Source organism: Uranotaenia lowii, chromosome 2 (assembly GCF_029784155.1).
Source record: "Uranotaenia lowii strain MFRU-FL chromosome 2, ASM2978415v1, whole genome shotgun sequence".
Classification (NCBI taxonomy): Eukaryota; Metazoa; Arthropoda; class Insecta; order Diptera; family Culicidae; genus Uranotaenia; species Uranotaenia lowii.
The window spans coordinates 14,947,170-14,968,365 of record NC_073692.1 but is presented as its reverse complement, the minus strand read 5'-3'; the positions used below and the strand labels follow the sequence as shown (position 1 = coordinate 14,968,365).

Sequence of the window (21,196 nt, the reverse complement as noted above, 5' to 3'; positions counted from 1 at the left end):
TTACAAAGAAAACGCCTCCATTTTTATATATAAGAATAGACATGCTCTAAACATATGTATAACTTGAAATATAGAATTCAGAATCGTACCAAACATTCTTAATTCCCAATTTAATAGTTTAAATTTTTAATTTTATATGCTTCATATTCTGAATTTTGACGAATACAGGCTGCATAATTCAAATTTAATGTTTTGCGTAGTGTTACTGACGTAAAATTTACAGTTATGTTTTGAAGGAAAACTTGAACGACTACCTGCGTAGGGTTCACTGAATAAATTTTGAGCACTATTCAAATGTATATTGATCGAACGAGTCTAGAAGCAAAAATTTTTTTTCCTACTCACCTTACTGTTTATGGTAACGAGCCGCTACAATAAACTTCCGATATCCTGACTGGCTGCCGGCTGTCAGGTAAATTTGTTTTTATTTTTTTTTAAGAATTTTCAGCAAAGTTTTCAAAATATGCTGGATTCAATTTGCTTATCAGTAATGTTTTTCACCACTTTCTAGCTTTCTCTTTCACTTCACAGATATAGATTCCTGTGCTCCGGTTTTTTGTGCTTCCAATCAGCAGCTTATCAATGGGAGTCTTGCTCGTTCTACTTGCTGGAGCCACTACTGAATCACTTGTTTTTTTCCGCACGTTTTTGTGAGAGGTCCACGAATCAATCGGTAATGCACATATAAAAAAGTTGTGCTCAGTGCCACTTCTGGAACGAAACTAAGCTTTAATCATTCGCAACGGTTCCTTCTATATAGCAGTAGTATTAGTTAGTAGCTCTTCTATTAGTCACAGCACAAAGTTACAAGATACGAGCAGCCGTTCGCTCAAAGGGATGCTCCCCTTTGACCGGCCTCGGGCTGATGACCAGAATCGGAGCACTGCTGCTGGCACCCTGGTAGGGCCATATGCAGCTCTTCTGGGGCGTTCTAAGGGAAAAAAACAACATCAAACGACAGACGGAAGGGGCAAGATGGAATAAATCTAGGGATGGAAATTTTATCGAACTTTCGAAGAGAGCAATCGGGGCGAACAGCGGAATCGGGGGGTCCACCACATGTCCTCATTAGCATTCAGTTGGGGTGTGTGGTGCTATTTTCTGGTATTTACTCCACCAGCAATCACAAACCGGCAAACGGAATCAAAAAGCAATACACTCTCAGTGGAAACGAGATCCGATAGACGTGGGTCGTTTGTGCCGCACAGTAAAATCTCAAGAATGATTCGCTGGGGATGCAAATTAATGCGAAGGCAGATCAGAGCAATAGGTCTTTCATTGATTGCCAGGAAGTGCCAGTGGGAAAGAACAAGCAATTGATAACTGCACAAGGGTTCAACGCAAAGACGCAGACTCTTGCTGCACTGCTAGTGAAATGTGTAATAATAGTTTGCAGAGCTCTACGTATTTTTTATAACGACAAATCTTCGTCTAAATAAAACAAACTGAAAAAGGATGCATAAAACGAATTCATGTACTTGCATAAACATTTTATTTAATATAAGGTGATTAAACCAGCCAATATTAAATAGATTCATCACCTAATCTTAATCGTTCGGGCGTGTTGCCAAAAACAAACAAGAGATGGTTCTTCTAGTTTAGCCCTTTCACCCAATAGCAATATTGTAAAGCTTTCGTGCGATTTTTAGGCATTAACAATTCAGTGGAAACCGCCATCTTGGATTTCAAGATGAAGTCAGAAAGAGGGATTCGACTTCTACTGGTTTTGCCCTTAAACCCCATAATAATATTGTTAGCGTCCCATGCGATTTTTAGCGATTAACAGCATTTTAAAGCAAAGCGGATGCCGCCATCTTGTATTTCAAGATGACGTCTGATAGCGCAATTCGGTTTCTCTTAGTTTTGCCCTTTTCTTAATACCCTTATTGTGGAAGTCACCTACAGCATTTGAAAGTTCAGTGGAAGCCGCAATCTTCGATTTCAAGATGGCGTCAGATTCGACTTCTACTCGTTTTGATTGCTTTGAACTTATACCCATATTGTGGGGTTTTGAAAAGAATAGCGAAATAGCGAAGTTCGACTTCTTCTAGTTTAGTTCTTTCACTCAATACCCATAAAGTGGAGATCTCATGCGGTTTTCAGTGATTAAAATCATTTTAAAGTTTAGTGGAAGCCGTCATATTGGATTTTAAGATGGCGTTTGGTAGTGAAATTCGACTTTCACTCATTCAGCCCTTTCATCAAATACTCATGTTGTGGGGCTTTCATGCGATTTTCAGTGATTAACAGCATTTTTGTTCGTTTTTTGTGTTGCTGTTCAACTGAAATTGAAGTTGATTAAAGTCAGCTCATCCGTACACAAAAGTGAAGCTCAACAAATACAACGGTATGCATTTCATGTATTTTTAAAAGATGCGTGCGAATTTTTCTAACGATCACAACAGTTTCATACTTCTTTTGTGGTTTTCAGGATATACAATTGAACAGTAGATGAAAATGGACGCCTTAGATCCCCAAATGGGGAGATGATCCGTTTCCGGAAATTGAAATTCACGGAACCATCAATAGTATTGACCGCGAAATTTCAATTATCTTTGCTAACGAGAAGAAAGGTGATATGATGAAAAACTTTATTTTTAATATCTAAAATTGAATTATTCTTCTTGATTTCAGGTTTGTTTTTGTTATTACCAACTTTTCTAAGCCGAGAACCTCTTTAATCCGGGAGTTTAGGTTTCTGATTATCACCATTCTAACACCAGTGCTAACACCTCGACTATGCCATAGTAATTGCTAAATGTTCAATAATTCAAAATTTGATAGCGGCTAGAAAAAAAAATTCTCAAAGTAAACAAAAATTAGCTGCAACTTGTTTTCGGAAAGAAATCACGAATAGAAATCATAAAAAGTAAAACCATAACACAAGACACCCCATCTCTATTTGTATTCCATAATTTTAAACTGTAACAATAACAAACTTGACTTTCTATAACGCTTTTTAGATTTTCCGATAAATTTTATCAAAAACTAAAACCATTCATTGCATTCGATGAGCAAACTCGTAAAAAGTATTAGATTTTCTATTAGAGCAAAAACTCTAGAATTTCCGATACTGTTCATAGCTCGATTTCGTTTAGTGCAATATCAATATTGTTGGGGTTTCATGCGATTTTAAGTCATTTACAAACATTTTAAAGTTCAGCAGAAGCCGCCATCTTGGATTTTAAGATAGCGTCAGACAACGAAATTTAACTTCAACTCATGGTTTATTTCACGGGTCATTCACAACCAACCCCTTTTCATTAAAAAAGTATGTCCTCATTTATTGTACTAATGATTAACAACTCAGAAATGAGGAACTCATCGTAAGCGTGTCATTGGTGCGAGAGAAACGTCAAATTTTAGCTTTTTATATGGTCTTCATTGAACCGCTATAAAACTAATTAGCCATTTATCTGACAGCAAAGCTATTAAGCATTGAATTGACTAACGCCAGCCATGTTGGTTGCAAAATCGAAGGGCACAAAATGACGCCATGTTGATGGATTCATAATGCAAGTATTTGAAAATATTTTTTCAGGCCTATTTTCCATCAATTACATCATGATTTACCATCAGGGTGCACTTATTTTAAGATACTATTTCATACACATTTTACCTCAAATCTTGACTGGCAGTAGAAAAGAAGCTTATAATATGGTTAAAACATTGGTTTTAACCATTATCGTTGCTGGGAAAAACAAAAAAAAAAAAACTCCGAGAACTCACAGAATCTTAAAAAACAAAAATTGCTAACATGTTTACAATAGCTTTTTAAAAGCTTTGGTTTAGCAGTAAAGCATAGTGATGGGCCAAATAGCCAGATTTTAGCTTTATTGGAGTTCTGGTGATGTGAATGCTCTTTAGCTTTTTATGAAGATTACTGATAAAGCTAAAATAGTTACTTGGGATAAGCTTACTAAGAAAAATTAAAAATCTCTAACATGCAGTAGCATTCATGGTGGGAAGTAGCTCCTGGAACTGTTATTCGGTGGCACTGTGATTTTTTTCTTGTCTTCAACTATGAAAAAACCCCTAAGTAGCAGATTCGGTAGCATTCCTGAAAATGTCACTCAACTACTCACTTTTTACTGGAAGATTCAACACTCGATAACTCGACAAAAACAACAACTCTTTCACCGAGTCTGCCAACTACTAGCAAAAACTAGTTAAATGACCGTGCTCAGTCCCACAATGAACAAAGCCAGCAAACTTTTTAAGCGTAAAGTACTAATTCCGAGTGACACGATAATCACCGCTAAGTACGGGGTAGCCACCTTGCTGTTTGGGTTCAAAGGTTTGTCCGTTGTGGCTGGGATGATGAATACTCGCTGCGTCACCATCTTCCTCATTTGTTTTGCTATAGGAGATCTCGGAACCGGTGCCTCATTTTTCCAAAGGTTAGTAGTGGATGTCGAAAGATCATCATCTTCGGTTTTCGCTGTAATTATTTCCATCGCGCATGTACTAAAATCGTATTCCTAAAATTTCTAAAATAAGCCGCTCGAAAAATTTACGCTAGAATACATTTACATATCTATATCTGAACTGCCGGTTGATTAGTCAGTTCAGAGTCCACCAGTCGTCTGTTGAAGTAATAATATTGCACATATGAACCTACATACCTATAGGAAACGCAACGTTTGACTAAACTGCCATCTTGCGCACAAAAGCTACTCAGATGCCGATGAAAACTTAATTGAGCGCCTCAACGGCTTAACCAGTGGTGATTAGAATATGATGCAATCAGTAATTTTTCATCATTCACGACCTTTTGGAAAGTTATCATTTGCACAGAATTGCATCTTCCACGGCGATAACATCGAAGGAATTATCTTTCCGGGCTGAACAACAGTACGCCATAATGAATGAGTAATAAGTGCGCACGCCGCCGATGCTCGTGTTGTGTGACTGCTAGTTTCATTTTTTTAAGCATTCGACCTACTTTTGTGACGATAGTAATTTTAAATGGTTGTACTCCATTTACCCGAAAACCATTGCCCAGAATGGAAAATCCCCAGAATATCAATCGCCAGAAAGAACCATTCCCCAGAATTTTTTTCCCCAGACGCACCATTCCACAGAAAAATTTTCGCCAGAATGTACCATTTCCCAGAAATTTTTTCACCAGAATGAACCATTTACCAGAATTTTTTTCGCCAGAAGAATCATTTCCCAGAAAATTGAAAACATTTATCCTTACTAAAAAATATTTAAAAAAAGGAATTGTTCCAAAAAATGGGGTTTCATAACTTTATTCTTTTGCGGCAAAGCCGCAACCAACGAGGATGAAGGGGCCGAGGCGACACAAAGCCGCTGAAGCTCCCAAATCCGAGGTGGCCGCCGACCCGCCGTCGGAAGCGGCGGCCCCATTACATTGGTCTAGGTCTGCCGGGACTTCCTAGGTCTACGTGAAAGCTAGGGGTGATCCCTTAGCCCCGTCCCCGTCAATATTTCTTTAAAGTTCGAACGCGCAGCGTGAGTAGTCGGATACCAAAACGGTTTTCAAAGGACCATGGTTGGCATCGAATCAATTCATGTACCCAAACCACAAATCATAATATCGGTTCTGAAATAATTTTAGTTGGAAACTTTCAAACAATTGGTTTCATTTGAAAAATCATTTTGAAAAATTTAATTTCGAATCATATGAAATTTACAAGAATTCATTAGATTTAACAGCACAAAAAAAATACCAGAGGAAATAATCTGGGATTTGTGCCATTCTGGGAAATGTTCTTTCTGGGGGAAAAAATTCTGGGAAATGTTCCATTCTGGGGAAAAAATTTCTGGTAAATGGTGCATTCTGGGTAAATTTTTTCTGGGAAATGGTTCATTCTGGGGTTTGATTTCGGGTATTTGTCATTCTGGGGAAAAGTCATTCTGGGCAATAGTTTTTAAGTAAATGGGATACAATCATTTTAAATATAAACCTCAAACCAAAATTCAAAACACTTCCTTCCAAACTCGATATCAACATTTATATCAGACTTGAATCATCAAAGTTCGGATTCGGTAAAAAAAAGTTTTAAAAATCTACAAGAATTACAGCCACGATAAACATTATCAAAATGACACAAATGACCAAAATCATAAATTAAAAAAAAAAATTATAAGAGTGTCAAAAAATACACAAATACATATAATGAAAATTTAAAAAAAAAATGGAAATAACAAAAACGACAAGGCCAGCAATGACAAACATGACAAAATTAACTGTTAGGCAAAAATGACTTAAAAATATATAAATAAGGAAAAAATGCAAAAAGGAAAATTATACAGCATAGATGATGAAATTTAAAAAAATGTTAAAATGTTCGAAAAAACAAATAAAACAAAAATAATCTTAAATAACAGAGCTGATAACAACGTTAAAAATCTTCATTCACATTACGAAAACGATAAAAATGGCCAAAGTTTAAAAATAATACTCAAAACGACAAATAAAAAACAAAATGAAAGAAGCTAAAATTAACAAAACTACAAATACTACAACCTCCTAAAACTACACGCAGAGAAAACTAGGCTTTGAAATAAAACAAAACTGATTTTGATTCAAAACATTCATTTTTTTTTTAACCAAACTTCTGTTTTATTTGAATCAAAGAATTTCGCTTTTGATTCAAGAAATAATTTTTGAAGGAAAGAGTTAATTCTTTAACTAAATATTTGTAGACTTGTATTTTTTTACAAATTATTTGATTCTCAGTAAATGGTTCAATTGCTTATTTCTTTTGAAACAAAGTTAACTTTTCTTAAGTAAAGAAAAATTAAATGGAAATGACAAAAATTACAAAATAAACAAAATGATGAAAATGGCCAGCATGACAAAAATGATAAACATGACAAAAATGACAAAATTTTTAAAACAATGACAAAATTCACCAAAATGGCAAAAAAGGCAAACAGGCCTATCCGAAAAAATGACAAAATGACGGAAAGACAAAAAATTACAAGAATGACATTTTTTTAATTATTAAATATAGAAATAACGAAGATTATAAAGAATAAAATAATACAAAAAAAACACATAAAAAAATTCCAAGAATGGCAAGAAAAGCAATTATCCACTGTAATGACTTAAATTACAAAATTGATCAAATGTATGTATGTATGAGAACCCACCAGTGGCTGATAGGTCTTTCGACCCGAGGCGGTACGGGAAGTCTCGATCTCGATTCAAATATTGTTCATGCTTAACTCATTAACAATAATTGCAGCACTACCAAGGGGTCCGTTACCACTGGCTTGGGACAGGTTTGACTCATCTCACTCCCTTCCAACTGTTCGAAACAAATAAAGAGTCCTGAAAAGAAACCTAAGTAGTCTATTCATGATTCCAAATTTGCCGAGATACTCCGGCTAGCTTGAACCCACAATCCATTGTATATCAGTCTTCCGATCGTTTAATGTCCTGTCCATTCCCCCCATTCAACCCCATAATAGAGTTAAGCTATTTTATCATATAACAAATTAATAATATTGTTTCATATATAACCTTCTTACCACCTGCAATTCCATTTCATATTAGTTATTCTCCCTGTTTTCAAAGGAACTCGAAAATTCCTCCATATACAAATTAAAAAAAAAACAAACAAAAATCAAGCATATTATCGCAGTTCATTTGTCTTTTGAAATTAAACTAAGCAGCCAAAAACTGAAATATTCTTATCAGGTTTACCGAGGTTTCAAAATCCATACTGTTTAAAATTTGAGAAGCAGCATACAGATATGGACGCAGCAAGCTTAGCATTATCAGATTTCAGTCTGGCAAAAGCATGGGAAAGAAAAAAAATCTAGTTAAAACGACGATCGCTAATTTTTTACTTTTGTTGCCAAATTATAATCTTTATGTATTCTTTTATCACTTTCATATACGAGATGATAAATTTCACAACATAATTTGCGTTTTACAAAGATTCATATCAAGTCGGAATTGCAAAGGGTAATAAAAAAAAGTGCAAGGAACGAGTTCACCAATTTTTAAGCAGCAAAATCCGTATCGGCTGACAAACACTCCAATCAGGTATTCTTCCCACGGTTTGAATCAAATTAAATGGGAATAAAAACATTTTTTTCCGGAAAACCTGTGTTCTTCTTCCAATAAATTTTATAAGCACTAACGTTTGTTTTTCTACTACACTTTCACATGACGTTCAAGAACTCGATGTCTAAATTTATTAATGATTCTTGAATAACACCATTTAAAACAGCAACTGTAAATGTCCCTAAAAAAGTGACCAAACATAACGGGTCGAGCTCATCAATTTTTTAATAGCAGCGGCGCATCAGCCGCTGACTTTTATCATCCAAACCAAATCAGATGGAGATCTGATGGAACAACTCTTCCCCAGACTACCCGTAATTTATTTCACTCAACTTATACACAATCGGTTGAACTCCCGCATCACCATCAATTTCAATGTATTTTATTGAAAGAATCTTTAAAAAAAAAGGATAAATTTTAAATTTTAATTTTGGGAAAAATTTACAGCCGAAAAAAACACGTCTTGACAATTTAGCAAACGCCTACTCCCTAAAATTACAAAATTGATCAAATGGACAAAAAATCAAAGTTTTACAAAAAATACAAAAATTACTAAAATTACAATAAACGAAAATATATAAAAAAAAGTTAATCAGAAATCGACTTTCTGGGAAAACGATTTCTGGCCAAAAGTTTTTATTTTCTTGATCCTGTGGAGCTTACCATCATGACTCAAGTAAGCTGATAGCCATATTGGTAGCAATTTTGGAAATTAAACCGCTTTAAAAGTTCAATCACAAAAAAATCATACGAATAATCCAAACAAATTTAAAAACGATTAAAAAGAAAAAAGTGAGCAATAAGCTTCACATAAGCAACTAGACACATTCCACGCGCTTGTACCGCTCAAAAGTGATTTCTATCCGTTCGCGTATCAAAAAATCTCAAAATTGTCTATAATTTTGATAATTCAAATCACACAAAACCAACGAAAAAAATAGAAAAAAGTTTTTTTACACATGTGTTAGATGATTTTGAAAATCAGTTTTTTTGTTGAAAAAAGTGGTGTTTTTGACAACTTTTACAAAATCATTAATTTTAAGATATGGATGATTTTTTTTCGGAAATATTTTTAATATGTTCAGAAGCCAAAAAACACGGCTTCATTTTGTAGAAAAAAGAATTTGTTTATATCCAATATAGTTGGTTTGAAAAGCGAACAAAAACAGTCGCAAATGAGTGAATTCACGTCACAAAAAAAGGGAAGTTTTTAATTTTACGAGAAAACTGTGACTTTTTTTTAAATAAAAATTGAGATTTTCTTTAAAAATGATAAGACGATTCTGAAACACTAAAATTTATAGAAATCGGTTGGAATCTAGCTGAGTTACAACAGCGCGAATGAGTGAATTCACGTCACAAAATTTGATTTTTCGTTAAAGTTGAAAGTTTAAAGTTTGAAAGTTGTTTTGACCCTCCAGGTGGTCGGATTTTGGCAAATCGAGCATAATTTAGTTGATTTTTTAATAAGTTCATTATTTTCAAATAAAAATATAAAAAGATTGAAAAAAAAATAAAAAAATTTTTTTTTGGTGAATCTTTATATAAAGACAGTAGTTATTTAAACATATGATCCCTCAATATGTTGCTATTCAAGTGCCAATCAAAATAAGGAAAAAGTTAGGTGCAGATACTAAAAATTTATAATGGTAAAAGTCGGAACAACAAAATATCGTTTTTGAAAGTCTACATAAAATTTGAAGACTCCAAAGAATGGTTCAGTATAACCACAGTATAACTTTATATTTCGTGACGTGAATTCAGTCAACTACCCTGTTCTGTTTGAACTGAGTGAATTCACGTCACAATTTCTAATCAGCATAACTTCGTTCGTTGTTGTTCAATCGAGAAGCTCCGTACATCAAATTGTGGGTAATTGTTTTCTTTACAACTCAAATTCAGCTTTTTAATCCTTTTATCAGTCTCTCTTTTACTGTATTCTCGGTGAGTTACTCTTCTTCGTCTCAGGTCTCATGTCTCAGATCTCAGGTCTCATATTCTAGGTCTCATATTTAAGGTCTAAAGTCTCAGGTTTTATGTCTCAGGTCTCAGGTCTCAGGTCTCAGGTCTCATGGATCAGGTCTCATATCTTATGTCTTATGTCTCATGTCTCATGTCTCATGTCTCATGTCTCATGTCTCATGTCTCATGTCTCATGTCTCATGTCTCATGTCTCATGTCTCATGGCTCATGTCTCATGTCTCATGTCTCATGGCTCATGTCTCATGTCTCATGTCTCATGTCTCATGTCTCATGTCTCATGTCTCATGTCTCATGTCTCATGTCTCATGTCTCATGTCTCATGGCTCATGTCTCATGTCTCATGTCTCATGTCTCATATCTCATGTCTCATGTCTCATGTCTCATGTATCATGTCTCATGTCTCATGTCTCATGTCTCATGGCTCAGGTCTCAGGTCTCATGTCTCATGTCTCATTTTCATTCATTCAATTTCACAAAGAACGATTTATTAAAATTAATAAAATTAATGAAATTTCCCTGATGAAGATGGCAATCAGCATCGAAACGTAGGATCAATCAAATCATTGTTTCAAGAAAATAAAAACTAATATGCCGAAAAACCCCTAAATCAAGTCTGATCGAGCTGAAATTTCGCAAAGGTCTTTTTTTTTTGAGTCAATCTACAAAATGTTTGTGGTCGGTTTTCAAAATTCGGTTATGACATTCTCCCGTACATCCATTGCCACCCAAGTGTACCTCCAAAAACCAAATTGGCCATTCTCCTTTCACGTGAATTAAAAAAAGGGAGTAGAAATTCAAAAATTTACAAAAAATACAAAAATAACAAGTTTTACACAAATGTAAAATGACCAAAATTATAAAAAAACTAAATTGACTAAATTCGCACAAATAAAAAAAAAAAACATATTATGAAAATGATAAAAATTACAAATGCGATATAAAAACAAAAATGAAAATAACACAATTTATGAAAATAACAATAATGACAAAAAAATAAAAATTTACGAAACACACGCAAGTTACAAAAATTACCAAAAAATACAGAATTATTAAAATACAAAAATTACAAAACAGACAAAAAAAGGCAAAGATGACCAAAATGTAAAAAAAAGGAAAAAATAACAAAAAGGCAGAAATGACAAGAATAACAAGGTTGTCAAAAAAGTCACAAATAACAAGAATGGTACTGAATATCAAAATGACAGATTGACAAAAAAGATTTGAATAATAAAACCTACTAATCTCGAAAAAAATCCAAAACTATACAACTACAAAAATTTCATAACATAACATAGATGATGGAAGCGACCAAAATTAAAAAAGAAAATAACAAAAATGACAAGCATGGTCAAAATGGCAAAAATGACAATAGTGACTAATATGACAAAAGAAAAGACCAAAATTACCTAAACTTCTATAGTAACACAAATATAAGAAAGGACAAAAATGTCGAAAGATGACAAACAATTTGAAAAGGCGAAAGCATCGATGAAAGATTTCATCAACTTTAGTTAAAAAGAAAAATTCTTAATCGTAAGCATCTGTAGTCGAACAACATGTCACTTTTCTCTACGTAAGTACCCACTGGGTTAGAATTGAGCGCCATTTGCGACCCCTGAGCTGGTTATCAGCCGTTCTGATGGCGGCAATTCTCCCATTTATTACTATGAACACTTTCGCTTAATCCGGGAGCAGAAGGTCGTGTGCTACTATCTACTCATCATAGTACACCGTCGACTTAAGTTCGTGTGTAGGCTTTGAAATTTCACCATATGTATTCCGGTCGCCAATTACCTACCATGCAGTCGCTTCAAACGGTTAATTCAATGAACGACTCGAACGAACGAATGAATGATGATGGGTAAGCATGACCAGCTCATTCTCGATCTGTGAGCTTGTAAACTTGTAGGTATGTGTATGTGGACGACACTTACTATGTACTTGGTGGTCTGGGGGGTTTGTGATGAAATTCGATTCGTCACTGCACGCGTCAACTTTCGCAATCTTCTTTCAAACCGGAAATCGGAACATTCAATCATGCGGATCGACACGAACGACGCTTTGTGCTTCCCGGTAACTGACACTTGTCTTATCCCGCAGGAACGGACGATGAAGAGGGAGTTTTTTTTTTTCGACCCGGAAATCTTCCGAACAGGCGCGACCGATGCAAGAATTCGTTAGAAACTGACTGACCTCTGTCTCTGGCTGGCTTGTGGCGGCACTTCTGACTCGTTGATGGTAAATACTCGATGATCGTGTACCGCACAAAAACCACTGCAAAACGATCGACCAGAACGAAAGCTTCGCCAAAGGTATGGAGGTAAAGGTCGCATTCAAATGTTGTTGGAGCGGAATTGCTTCAACCGCACTAACAAGCGAGCTCCCAGCCATCGTAATGGGGGGAAGTCTTAAGTCTAAGTTGCTGCCACACGGGCTGGCGCGTTGAGAAGGTATAATACCTACATTCGAACTTGAAGAGAAGAGAAAAAACAACAAAAACATCATTAGGAAACCTCATTTAGGCTTCAACTAACAAACTGCGATTACACCAACCCACCAATATGGACTTGTCATATATTTCAGTACAAAATCTTGAAAGATGCTAACCTAACCCCAGCAAGGGTGGGAGCTTAAAAACACCCTATCTGAAACATAAATTCTAGGACTTTTTGTTTTGAATTCTTATATCTGATGACTATTGAACACTGATTCTGAATTCTAGCCAGATTTAAAAAAAAAAATAAAAAAAAATCCAAAGCTGAATTCTGAACCAAAACTAGACATCTTTCAAATGTGATCCCAGACAGACTCTGAATCAGCCGAACACTGATAGTTCATCTCTCCTTGAATTTCATTGAACAAAATCAGATGTATTCGAAAAATATGAAAGAAGAGAAGAATAATGAAAACTTATAACAATTTTTTTTTTAATATAGGTACTCATTTCAATATCCTTCTACACAACCTATACATCCTTTTATACAACAACCAGCGAATCTATAACATTCACTGTGAAAAAGTGTTGATAAAAAGAAAACTGTCCTAATTTGTATATCTGGATACTTAAAATTGTCACTTCAAAAGCTCTTTTAAGAATTTCTCGTTATAAATGTCATTCTACAGATGAAAATAGAGTAAATGTAGAGCATAATTCTACATTTTTTTAAAATTAAAAAAAATTTACTTGCTCTCATTTCGCAACTATACGTTTGAAAAGGCAAACTTTTGAGAAGTGTTAGTTAATTATTGATATGTATTTCAAACTGATTGTAGGGCTCTAATATTTCATTATTTCACTGAACTATTTCACTTTTCTCCGATAAGACCGATAATCTTATTAACACACATAAATAACGATGATTAGATTCTTCATAGGAGTATTTTACTGAATCATGATTTGGAAACTTCGTATTATTATTTTCAACTCTTGTCGAAAATTCTATTTTTGATTTTTAGATTTATTTTAATTTCATAATGCAATCTTTAAAAACCAAAAAATTCATAACATAGTGAAATAAAGGCCTTACAAAACACCTCACAAAAACAAATCTAATATGGCTCTCGGCACTACATTATTTAATTAATATAAATATTCCTTGAGTTGTGATTGTTTATCTTATTTTAGTTTTTTAATGTAAAATATTGTACTTATTTGGTCATTGTTTGGAATTTATATCTTTTTTTATCTAAGTTGTTTTTTGTGTTTATTTAAGAAGTTTTAAATTGCATGCTGGATCCCCTCTAAAATGGGCGAGCACTACTGCAGTCAATCGTCGTGGAATCATCGAATTTGCACACACATTTGTGTGATGTATGGCGGTCTTAAGTCTTAACTCTCAAAAATGATTAATCTTAACCCGTGGGAACCAAGAAGAATCGGGGAGATCAAAATTTGGATCTTTGTGAATTGGGAGCAACGTTGAATCCCGAACATAACCTTTCTTATACGCGTTTCGAATCGACACCACGTGGTTGCATCAAGCTGTGGAATTCGGATAATTTAAAATGGATCGATCAGTCAGAATGAAACGTAATTTTAATTTATTTCCTTAATGATACAAAAACACTATCAATCTGTTTCGATAAATGCTTTTTTTTGTACTGATGAAACAATCAAACCAGTAAGCGTTCAATTTCCTGCTGGATGGTGACTATCTGTGACTTGAGCTGAGAACCTTCGTTGATGGTCACTGAGCAAGCCACAATCGCCCGGGAAACTCCACAAGCCCGGCCAAGTGCTTGCTTGGAACGGACGAAGACGTACGGCACGTTTTTGTCCTCGCAGAGCAGCGGCAGGTGCAGGATGATTTCCAGCGGCTCGGCGTCAGCTGCCATCACGATAAACTCGGAGAGTCCACGGTTCAAAGTTTTTGTAGCCTCGTTGGCTCCACGGCGCAGTTGTTTATAGTTCACAGCCTGCTGAAGAAGGGTCATAATTTTGGAAGTTAGCGCCTGATCCGCCAGCGGGTAGGCCTTCGGGTTAACTTCTTCAGTCTGAAAGTGAAAAGTAAGGTTAGGTCAAAAAAAAAATAGCAGTTCTTACAATTAAGAAAAATAAGGCCACCGAAGGGCGTAATAATGAAATAAATATTTTCTTACCATGGTTATATATTGAATGCCGCTTTTGAATTTGAAACTTGTAGTGATTTAACGCAGAAATTGGTAGAATTAGAGTCAAGCCTCGGCAATGAGCTTCATTGGCCGCTTCTAAACGAGATGTGATTTGTTTACCTCGTGCTTCGAATCTACCTCGATAAATTTCACCATATACACCTTTTAGCAGGAGCAGGGTATCGGTTCGAAAGGTCGAAAAAAAGGCCTAACACTGAAACAAACTTTATACAAAATATTAGTATTTATTTAAACAAATTACTCATTAACACGATCAATATTTCAATTTGCCTTTCTGGGACTACTAGCCGATGACATATATACACTATAGTGAGTGCGATGCGGCGAATGCGATTCAATGCGGTGAACCACATTTAATGAAAATGTATGTGAATCGCTTAAACCTGACATAGGCCGATGACATAGTGAGTGCGATGCGATGCGAACCGGCGAATGCGAATCAATGCGGTGAACCACATTTGATGAAAATGTATGTGAATCGCTTAAACCTGACATACTCAACGCGGCGAATCAGATGTTAATTTGTTCCGCCGCTCGAGTTCGCATTGGCTGCGTCCGTGAATTCGCATCGCATCGCTCTTAGGCCGATGACATAGTGAATACGATGCGATGCGATGCGGTGAATGCGGTTCAATGCGGTGAACCACATTTGATGAAAATGTATGTGAATCGCTTAAACCTGACATACTCAACGCGGCGAAGCAGATGTCAATTTGTTCCGCCGCTCGAGTTCGCGTAGGCTGCGTCCGTAAATTTTCCGCCAATTCGCATCGCATCGCACTCACTATGTCATCGGCCTTAGGCCGATGACATAGTGAGCAAGGCGGGTAAAGCTTCAGGTGGGTTCTTATACCAATGCACGGAATCGTCCATCTTGTGACAGGCAATCGTAATCGTAGGCATGGTAGACGAACAATTCGCTGTCAAAAAACGCTCCGTCTCCACCCCCCACCAATGAGAAACTTTTGGTACCCCTTGCCTACTTTTCCTCATTATGCACCCACCCTACTGACTCAGGCCGATGACATAGTGAATACGATGCGATGCGATGCGGTGAATGCGAATCAATGCGGTGAACCACATTTGATGAAAATGTATGTGAATCGCTTAAACCTGACATACTCAACGCGGCGAAGCAGATGTCAATTTGTTCCGCCGCTCGAGTTCGCGTAGGCTGCGTCCGTAAATTTTCCGCCAATTCGCATCGCATCGCACTCACTATGTCATCGGCCTCACCCTGATAGTGAGTGCGATGCGATGCGAATTGGCGGAAAATTTACGGACGCAGCCTATGCGAACTCGAGCGGCGGAACAAATTGATATCTCCTTCGCCGCGATGAGTATGTCAGGTTTAAGCGATTCACATACATTTTCATCAAATGTGGTTCACCGCATTGAATCGCATTCGCCGGTTCGCATCGCATCGCACTCACTATGTCATCGGCCTTACGATGACATAGTGAATACGATGCGATGCGATGCGGTGAATGCGATCCAATGCGGTGAACCAAATTTGATGAAAATGTATGTGAATCGCTTAAACCTGACATACTCATCGCGGCGAAGGAGATATCAATTTGTTCCGCCGCTCGAGTTCGCATAGGCTGCGTCCGTAAATTTTCCGCCAATTCGCATCGCATCGCACTCACTATGTCGATGCGATGCGATGCGGCGAATGCGATTCAATGCGGTGAACCACATTTGATGAAAATGTATATGTGAATCGCTTAAACCTGACATAGGCCGATGACATAGTGAATACGATGCGATGCGATGCGGTGAATGCGGTTCAATGCGGTGAACCACATTTGATGAAAATGTATGTGAATCGCTTAAACCTGACATACTCAACGCGGCGAAGCAGATGTCAATTTGTTCCGCCGCTCGAGTTCGCGTAGGCTGCGTCCGTAAATTTTCCGCCAATTCGCATCGCATCGCTCTCACTATGTCATCGGCCATACTCATCGCGGCGAATCAGATGTCAATTTGTTCCACCGCTCGAGTTCCCATTGGCTGCGTCCGTAAATTCGATGGTTCGTCGCATTGAATCGCATTCGCCGCTGTTCGCAGCGCATCGCACTCACTATGTGCCATCGGCCAAAGAATTTCACACATTTGCATCAAATATGGTTCGCCGCTGTCGTGATTTTACGATTATGAAACATGATACATGACTTTCGTTTATCTAATATACAAAATTTTATATTCCAAATATCCCTCATCTGAATTCTATATACAGTCGTTTCTCAGCAAAAGCTTTTCAAATCAAAATGTTATTTAGGGGTGTGTAATCGCAACACATTTTATGAATAAGTCAATTTTTCCGTGTGAAATTTCCACCGCAGCCATTTTGTACGAATTTTTATCTGCTCGCGTTCGGCAAGTCGTCGTGGATGATTTAAGCAAATTTAAAAAGGTTTTCCCGGATTTCGGATGGTTCAAACAAGCTAAGCGGTTAAGAATACTCCGGCAATTGTGGATTTCGTTCTGTGGCAGGCAACATGGAACCGGTAGATGAATTTTCACTCGAATCATTCGAGCCTCTTCTGAGTCCCTCCGTACGGCAGTACCGAAATAGATCTAAAAATTTAGACCCAAAAGTCTCGGTGACGACGGCAGGCAATTGCTCCGGAAATGGAAAAGAACAGCTGGCTGAAGTGCTAGCTAAAATTGCCACCTTGCAGAAAGCTACCGAGTCCGGTAAGGCCGAAGGATTCGACAGGACCAAGCTGGTCCGAACGTACAATGTCAAGTTGAGGTTGAAGAAAAGTTGTTCGCTGTACAAGTGCTTCGATTGCGATAGTTGCTTCACCAATGCTGAGTTTCTGGAACTGCATGAAAAATCACATTCCAGCACGGCGACAACAACAACAGCAACACAGTTGGAGAGTTCCGGAGAAGTGGCGCGAGTGGACGACGCTATCGATCTGGGCAATCATTCGATCGACGAATCCGAAATGAATCTGAAACAGTGTGAAACTTGGTTTGCCGGCGATGGCTATGGCCGTCCGGAAGATGATTTGTTTCTGGACGGCGAAGATGGCGATGGCGATGACGAAACGATTCATCTCGATTGTATCGTCCACGAGCGGGAGGATAACTTCGATATCAGTTTTGATCGCACGAAATGTGCCAAGACGTATACGGTGGCCAAATATAAAGTGAAAAAGGATCCGGTAGGAAAGTGTGATCGATGCGAGAAGAGTTTCTACTCGTACGATGCGTTCCGGATGCACCAATTGGAACACGAACGGTTCATGAACTTCGACTCGATTGAGCCAAAAATTAACATCGATTCGCCAAAAATCGAAGAGAGTACGCTGATGGTGGATGAAAGTTTCTACCAGGTTATTTCTGAGGTAAGGGCAGGAAACGGAAAATTATCACATATTTCTGGAAAAAAAATTCTAAAAAATCTTTTCTTTTATTTCAGATTGATGCTAGTGATATTTTAGAGGTCAGTGAAGGCACAATCGAACTAAGCCCTCGAGCTCGCAAGGTTCTACCGTAACCATCGAGTACCAAATCGTCCCTCGGAACTCTTCCGATGAAACACCATTTCATCGGTGTCAACAAGTAGTAGTTTTGCTGAGAGAGGATCACCACAGCGCAGCATCGAAGGGAAATATCAGTGCGAAATTTGCCAGCAGCGATTTCGCTTCCGGCCAGCGTACAATGTGCACATGCACAGTCATCGGAACCAGCGGCCATTCCAGTGTGCTGAATGTGGTCGCAAATTTATCTCCAAAGTCAAGCTCTTTCTCCATCGGTATGGCCACTCAAGGAGCATCGGCGTTCCCAAGGAAGTTTACTGAAGTGTTTACAGTGTGACGAGCGATTCGCGAAACCCCGATTCCTTTTCGAGCACATCCAGCGAGACCATTCGACTGATAACCAGCACCAGCAACCAGCAGAGGAAGTAAGTGAAGCGGCAAAGGGCGCGGCGCAGTGATATTCGTTGATCGACTCCCTAGCGTTAAGTGATAACTGATTTTATGTAAGTAGATATATTTTAATGATACTACAAGATAATCCTATCGGCTTCGCACTAGGAATGAAATGGTTAGGTTTCCATGAAATTGCGATTGAATCGCAACTAAATTTCATGAAGTGTTGAAGGGGTTTTCGCGGTCGATAGTAAGAAATGATTTAATTTACATGCGAGGGAAAGTTTTTATCGATATGAATTCACTTTATTATCTGATTGCTGTAAAATTTGTTTTAATGATATCTGCTACCGAAATTGTACATATTTTCAATTTCCGGTCGAAGTTAAATTTATAAAAAACTAAATTTTAAAAATTGTTTCAAATTTGTTGAGAAAAAAAAAACCAGCTCGATTTGAATGTAATTATTATTTAAGCTGGTGCTTTAGACAGTCAGGTCAGGGTCTTTCTTTCAGAAATCAACTTGACAAAAGCATCTTCTGAATTGTATGTATTCCTGGAAGGGCAAACATAGGTCCTGTTGAATATCAGCAGGTTCGGCAGTGATATAACTACGATCAAGAAAAAACCGTTCAGTCCGGAGTCTAAACTAGAAGAGAATTAATTTCACTTACTTAATGCCACCGCGCCCCGTTTGAGTAGTCACTATGTGACCCTTTATGCAGAGCTAAGCATAATCGTTGTCGTTCGGGTGGCGTGATTTGGATTATGCTGAGTTCGTTTTTTACTTAAGTTTATCGCTATGCGCTCTTCTGTGCAAGAGGCGTATCCACCACAGCGCTTCACGTCCCCTATTTGAGGGATCGAGATGAATATTACCATTTATGTTTGAGAATAACCCCTCGCATTCCTGGTAGTATTCGTCTAGAGAGTTGTTTTTTTGTCTAAGTTAAGCTATTTTGCTAGTTCGGGTGGAAAAATCTCTTTTGTCTCAAAAATAGTTTAGGAGAGTTTTCTTAATGTTCTCCCAATTTAAGGGAGTATGATTTTTTAGAAGAGCTTCATTTCCTTTTTTCTATAATTTTATTTATTATTTGGCCTAGTCAGATGGAATATATTGGTAAATTTCTAGCTTCAGCTACTGATCCCGATACCCTGTCTACGGAGTTAATCCACGTTGCGAGCAACTTTGGATCTCCCCCATAGGTACGAAGAAATTTGATTGTGTCAGGGATCTGACTCCCTTTCTAAATCATTTCTATCTGGGATGATGGACGCTGACCTAATGCTGCAGCATTTCCGACTGTAGCGGAATGCGCTGCTGCTTAGGCGGCTTGTAGTTCATCGTTTTGATCGCACCAGGCTTCATATTCTTCCATCACCGTTATTAAAAATTAGTGTTAACGTTATCATACTTGGTTTCTGCTGCTATTGTCTGCATGATGGAGGTGCACTCCTCGACGCTCAGAAAATGATGCGCTCTTTTTGCCGGTCTGACAGGGCGATGAAACTGGTTGTTGTTTGTTATGTCTTAGTCTTTTGCATTGATATTAATACGTTCCACATTTTTACTTTTATTTTATTTTATTTATTTTTTTTAGCACTTTTTGCATATCTTAGAGCAATGCAGACGCTCATAAAGTTTATTTCGGGTTTGGCTACCTATCACGTAATGCAGTAACATTGAATGTTGTGTGCGGGAAGTTCATTAACCAACAGTGATCGTCCAACGTCTCGTATAACAAAACAGACTGTGCTCCGGATAGTGACCCGATAACTTCGACTATTCACAAACTGTAACTGTTTACTTATTACTTACAACCTCGGATAAATTTCCCATTGACCGGGCGGTGCTTTTCACTAAGCGTTTACGTTCGCTGTTTGTAATCATTTTGTATACCATCATCAGCAGCTGCGTTGGCTGACACTATAACGATGATTATCCACAATTTGAGCTTGTTATTACTGTGGTACTCTTCGTGCACTTCTAACGCATTCAAAATGTTCACTTGTGGATCATTTGATGATTGGGCATTTTTTGAGTTTGTCGTACTCATTTTAAAGTAATAACAATTTTTAAGTAATCGATTTTTCACTGTTCACTCTTTATTATAACACTTTTCTTCATTAATCACACTTCATTGTAACACTGTTACGGTCGCCATGAAACATTCTTCTGAAAATGTTTGGCTTTCTCAGGACTGACAACGTTCAAAGTTAAAGGTTGGAATCAATCTGTTTATTAAAACATTTTTATGTTTACAATGTACTTACTGGAGGTACCTGGAGTCAATTATGAGTTTGTTTATGAGTATTGCCTGTTAGGGCTTTTTCTCAAGTTTCTGAGGTTTACCAATAGGTAACCCAAAATTTCATTCAATTTGTCAATAGGTTCCATGTACGGAATCACCAAAGACGTATACTCTACTAACAACGGAAACAAGCAAAACAAATTTTTAAGCTTAATTTTTTATCTAAATAGTTAATCCTCACCATCAAAATGATTTTTAATTGACTCACCTTGTCGGTTTTTACCCATCATTATTTGTTGTTGTAACTCCTTTCCTGTTTTTTTTTACATTTTCCGTGAATTTACCTAAAATGTAATAACTATTTAGTATAACGGATCTCCTCAATCCTTTCGCAC

The 21,196-nt window shown here is 37.2% G+C and overlaps 3 protein-coding genes across 5 annotated transcripts in view; 1 reads left to right on the top strand and 2 right to left on the bottom strand.

Moving 5' to 3' along the window:
- Positions 1–12,209, bottom strand: part of LOC129745699 (alpha-tocopherol transfer protein-like) — a 44,260-nt gene extending 32,051 nt beyond the window's left edge. Inside the window, exon 1 of one of the 3 annotated variants that reach the window (XM_055738990.1) lies at positions 11,965–12,209. The gene's annotated coding sequence lies outside the window, so the exon portion shown is untranslated. Of the gene's footprint in view, positions 1–345; positions 734–4,085; positions 4,186–11,964 lie in introns of those variants that run through there. The other 2 variants (XM_055738991.1, XM_055738989.1) reach the window with 2 other exon arrangements.
- Positions 12,210–14,048: 1,839 nt separating this feature from the next.
- Positions 14,049–14,789, bottom strand: LOC129745908 (NHP2-like protein 1 homolog). Its single transcript, XM_055739286.1, has 2 exons — positions 14,630–14,789; positions 14,049–14,524 (listed from the first exon to the last, which is right to left on the bottom strand). The coding sequence occupies exons 1-2, from the start codon at positions 14,630–14,632 to the stop codon at positions 14,144–14,146; spliced, it is 384 nt and encodes a 127-aa protein (XP_055595261.1). The 5' UTR covers positions 14,633–14,789; the 3' UTR covers positions 14,049–14,143.
- Positions 14,790–17,024: 2,235 nt separating this feature from the next.
- LOC129741095 (uncharacterized) lies at positions 17,025–18,173 on the top strand. Its single transcript, XM_055732795.1, has 2 exons — positions 17,025–18,021; positions 18,096–18,173. Exons 1-2 carry the CDS (start codon positions 17,164–17,166, stop codon positions 18,171–18,173), a joined length of 936 nt encoding a protein of 311 aa, XP_055588770.1. The 5' UTR covers positions 17,025–17,163.
- Positions 18,174–21,196: the final 3,023 nt, after the last annotated feature.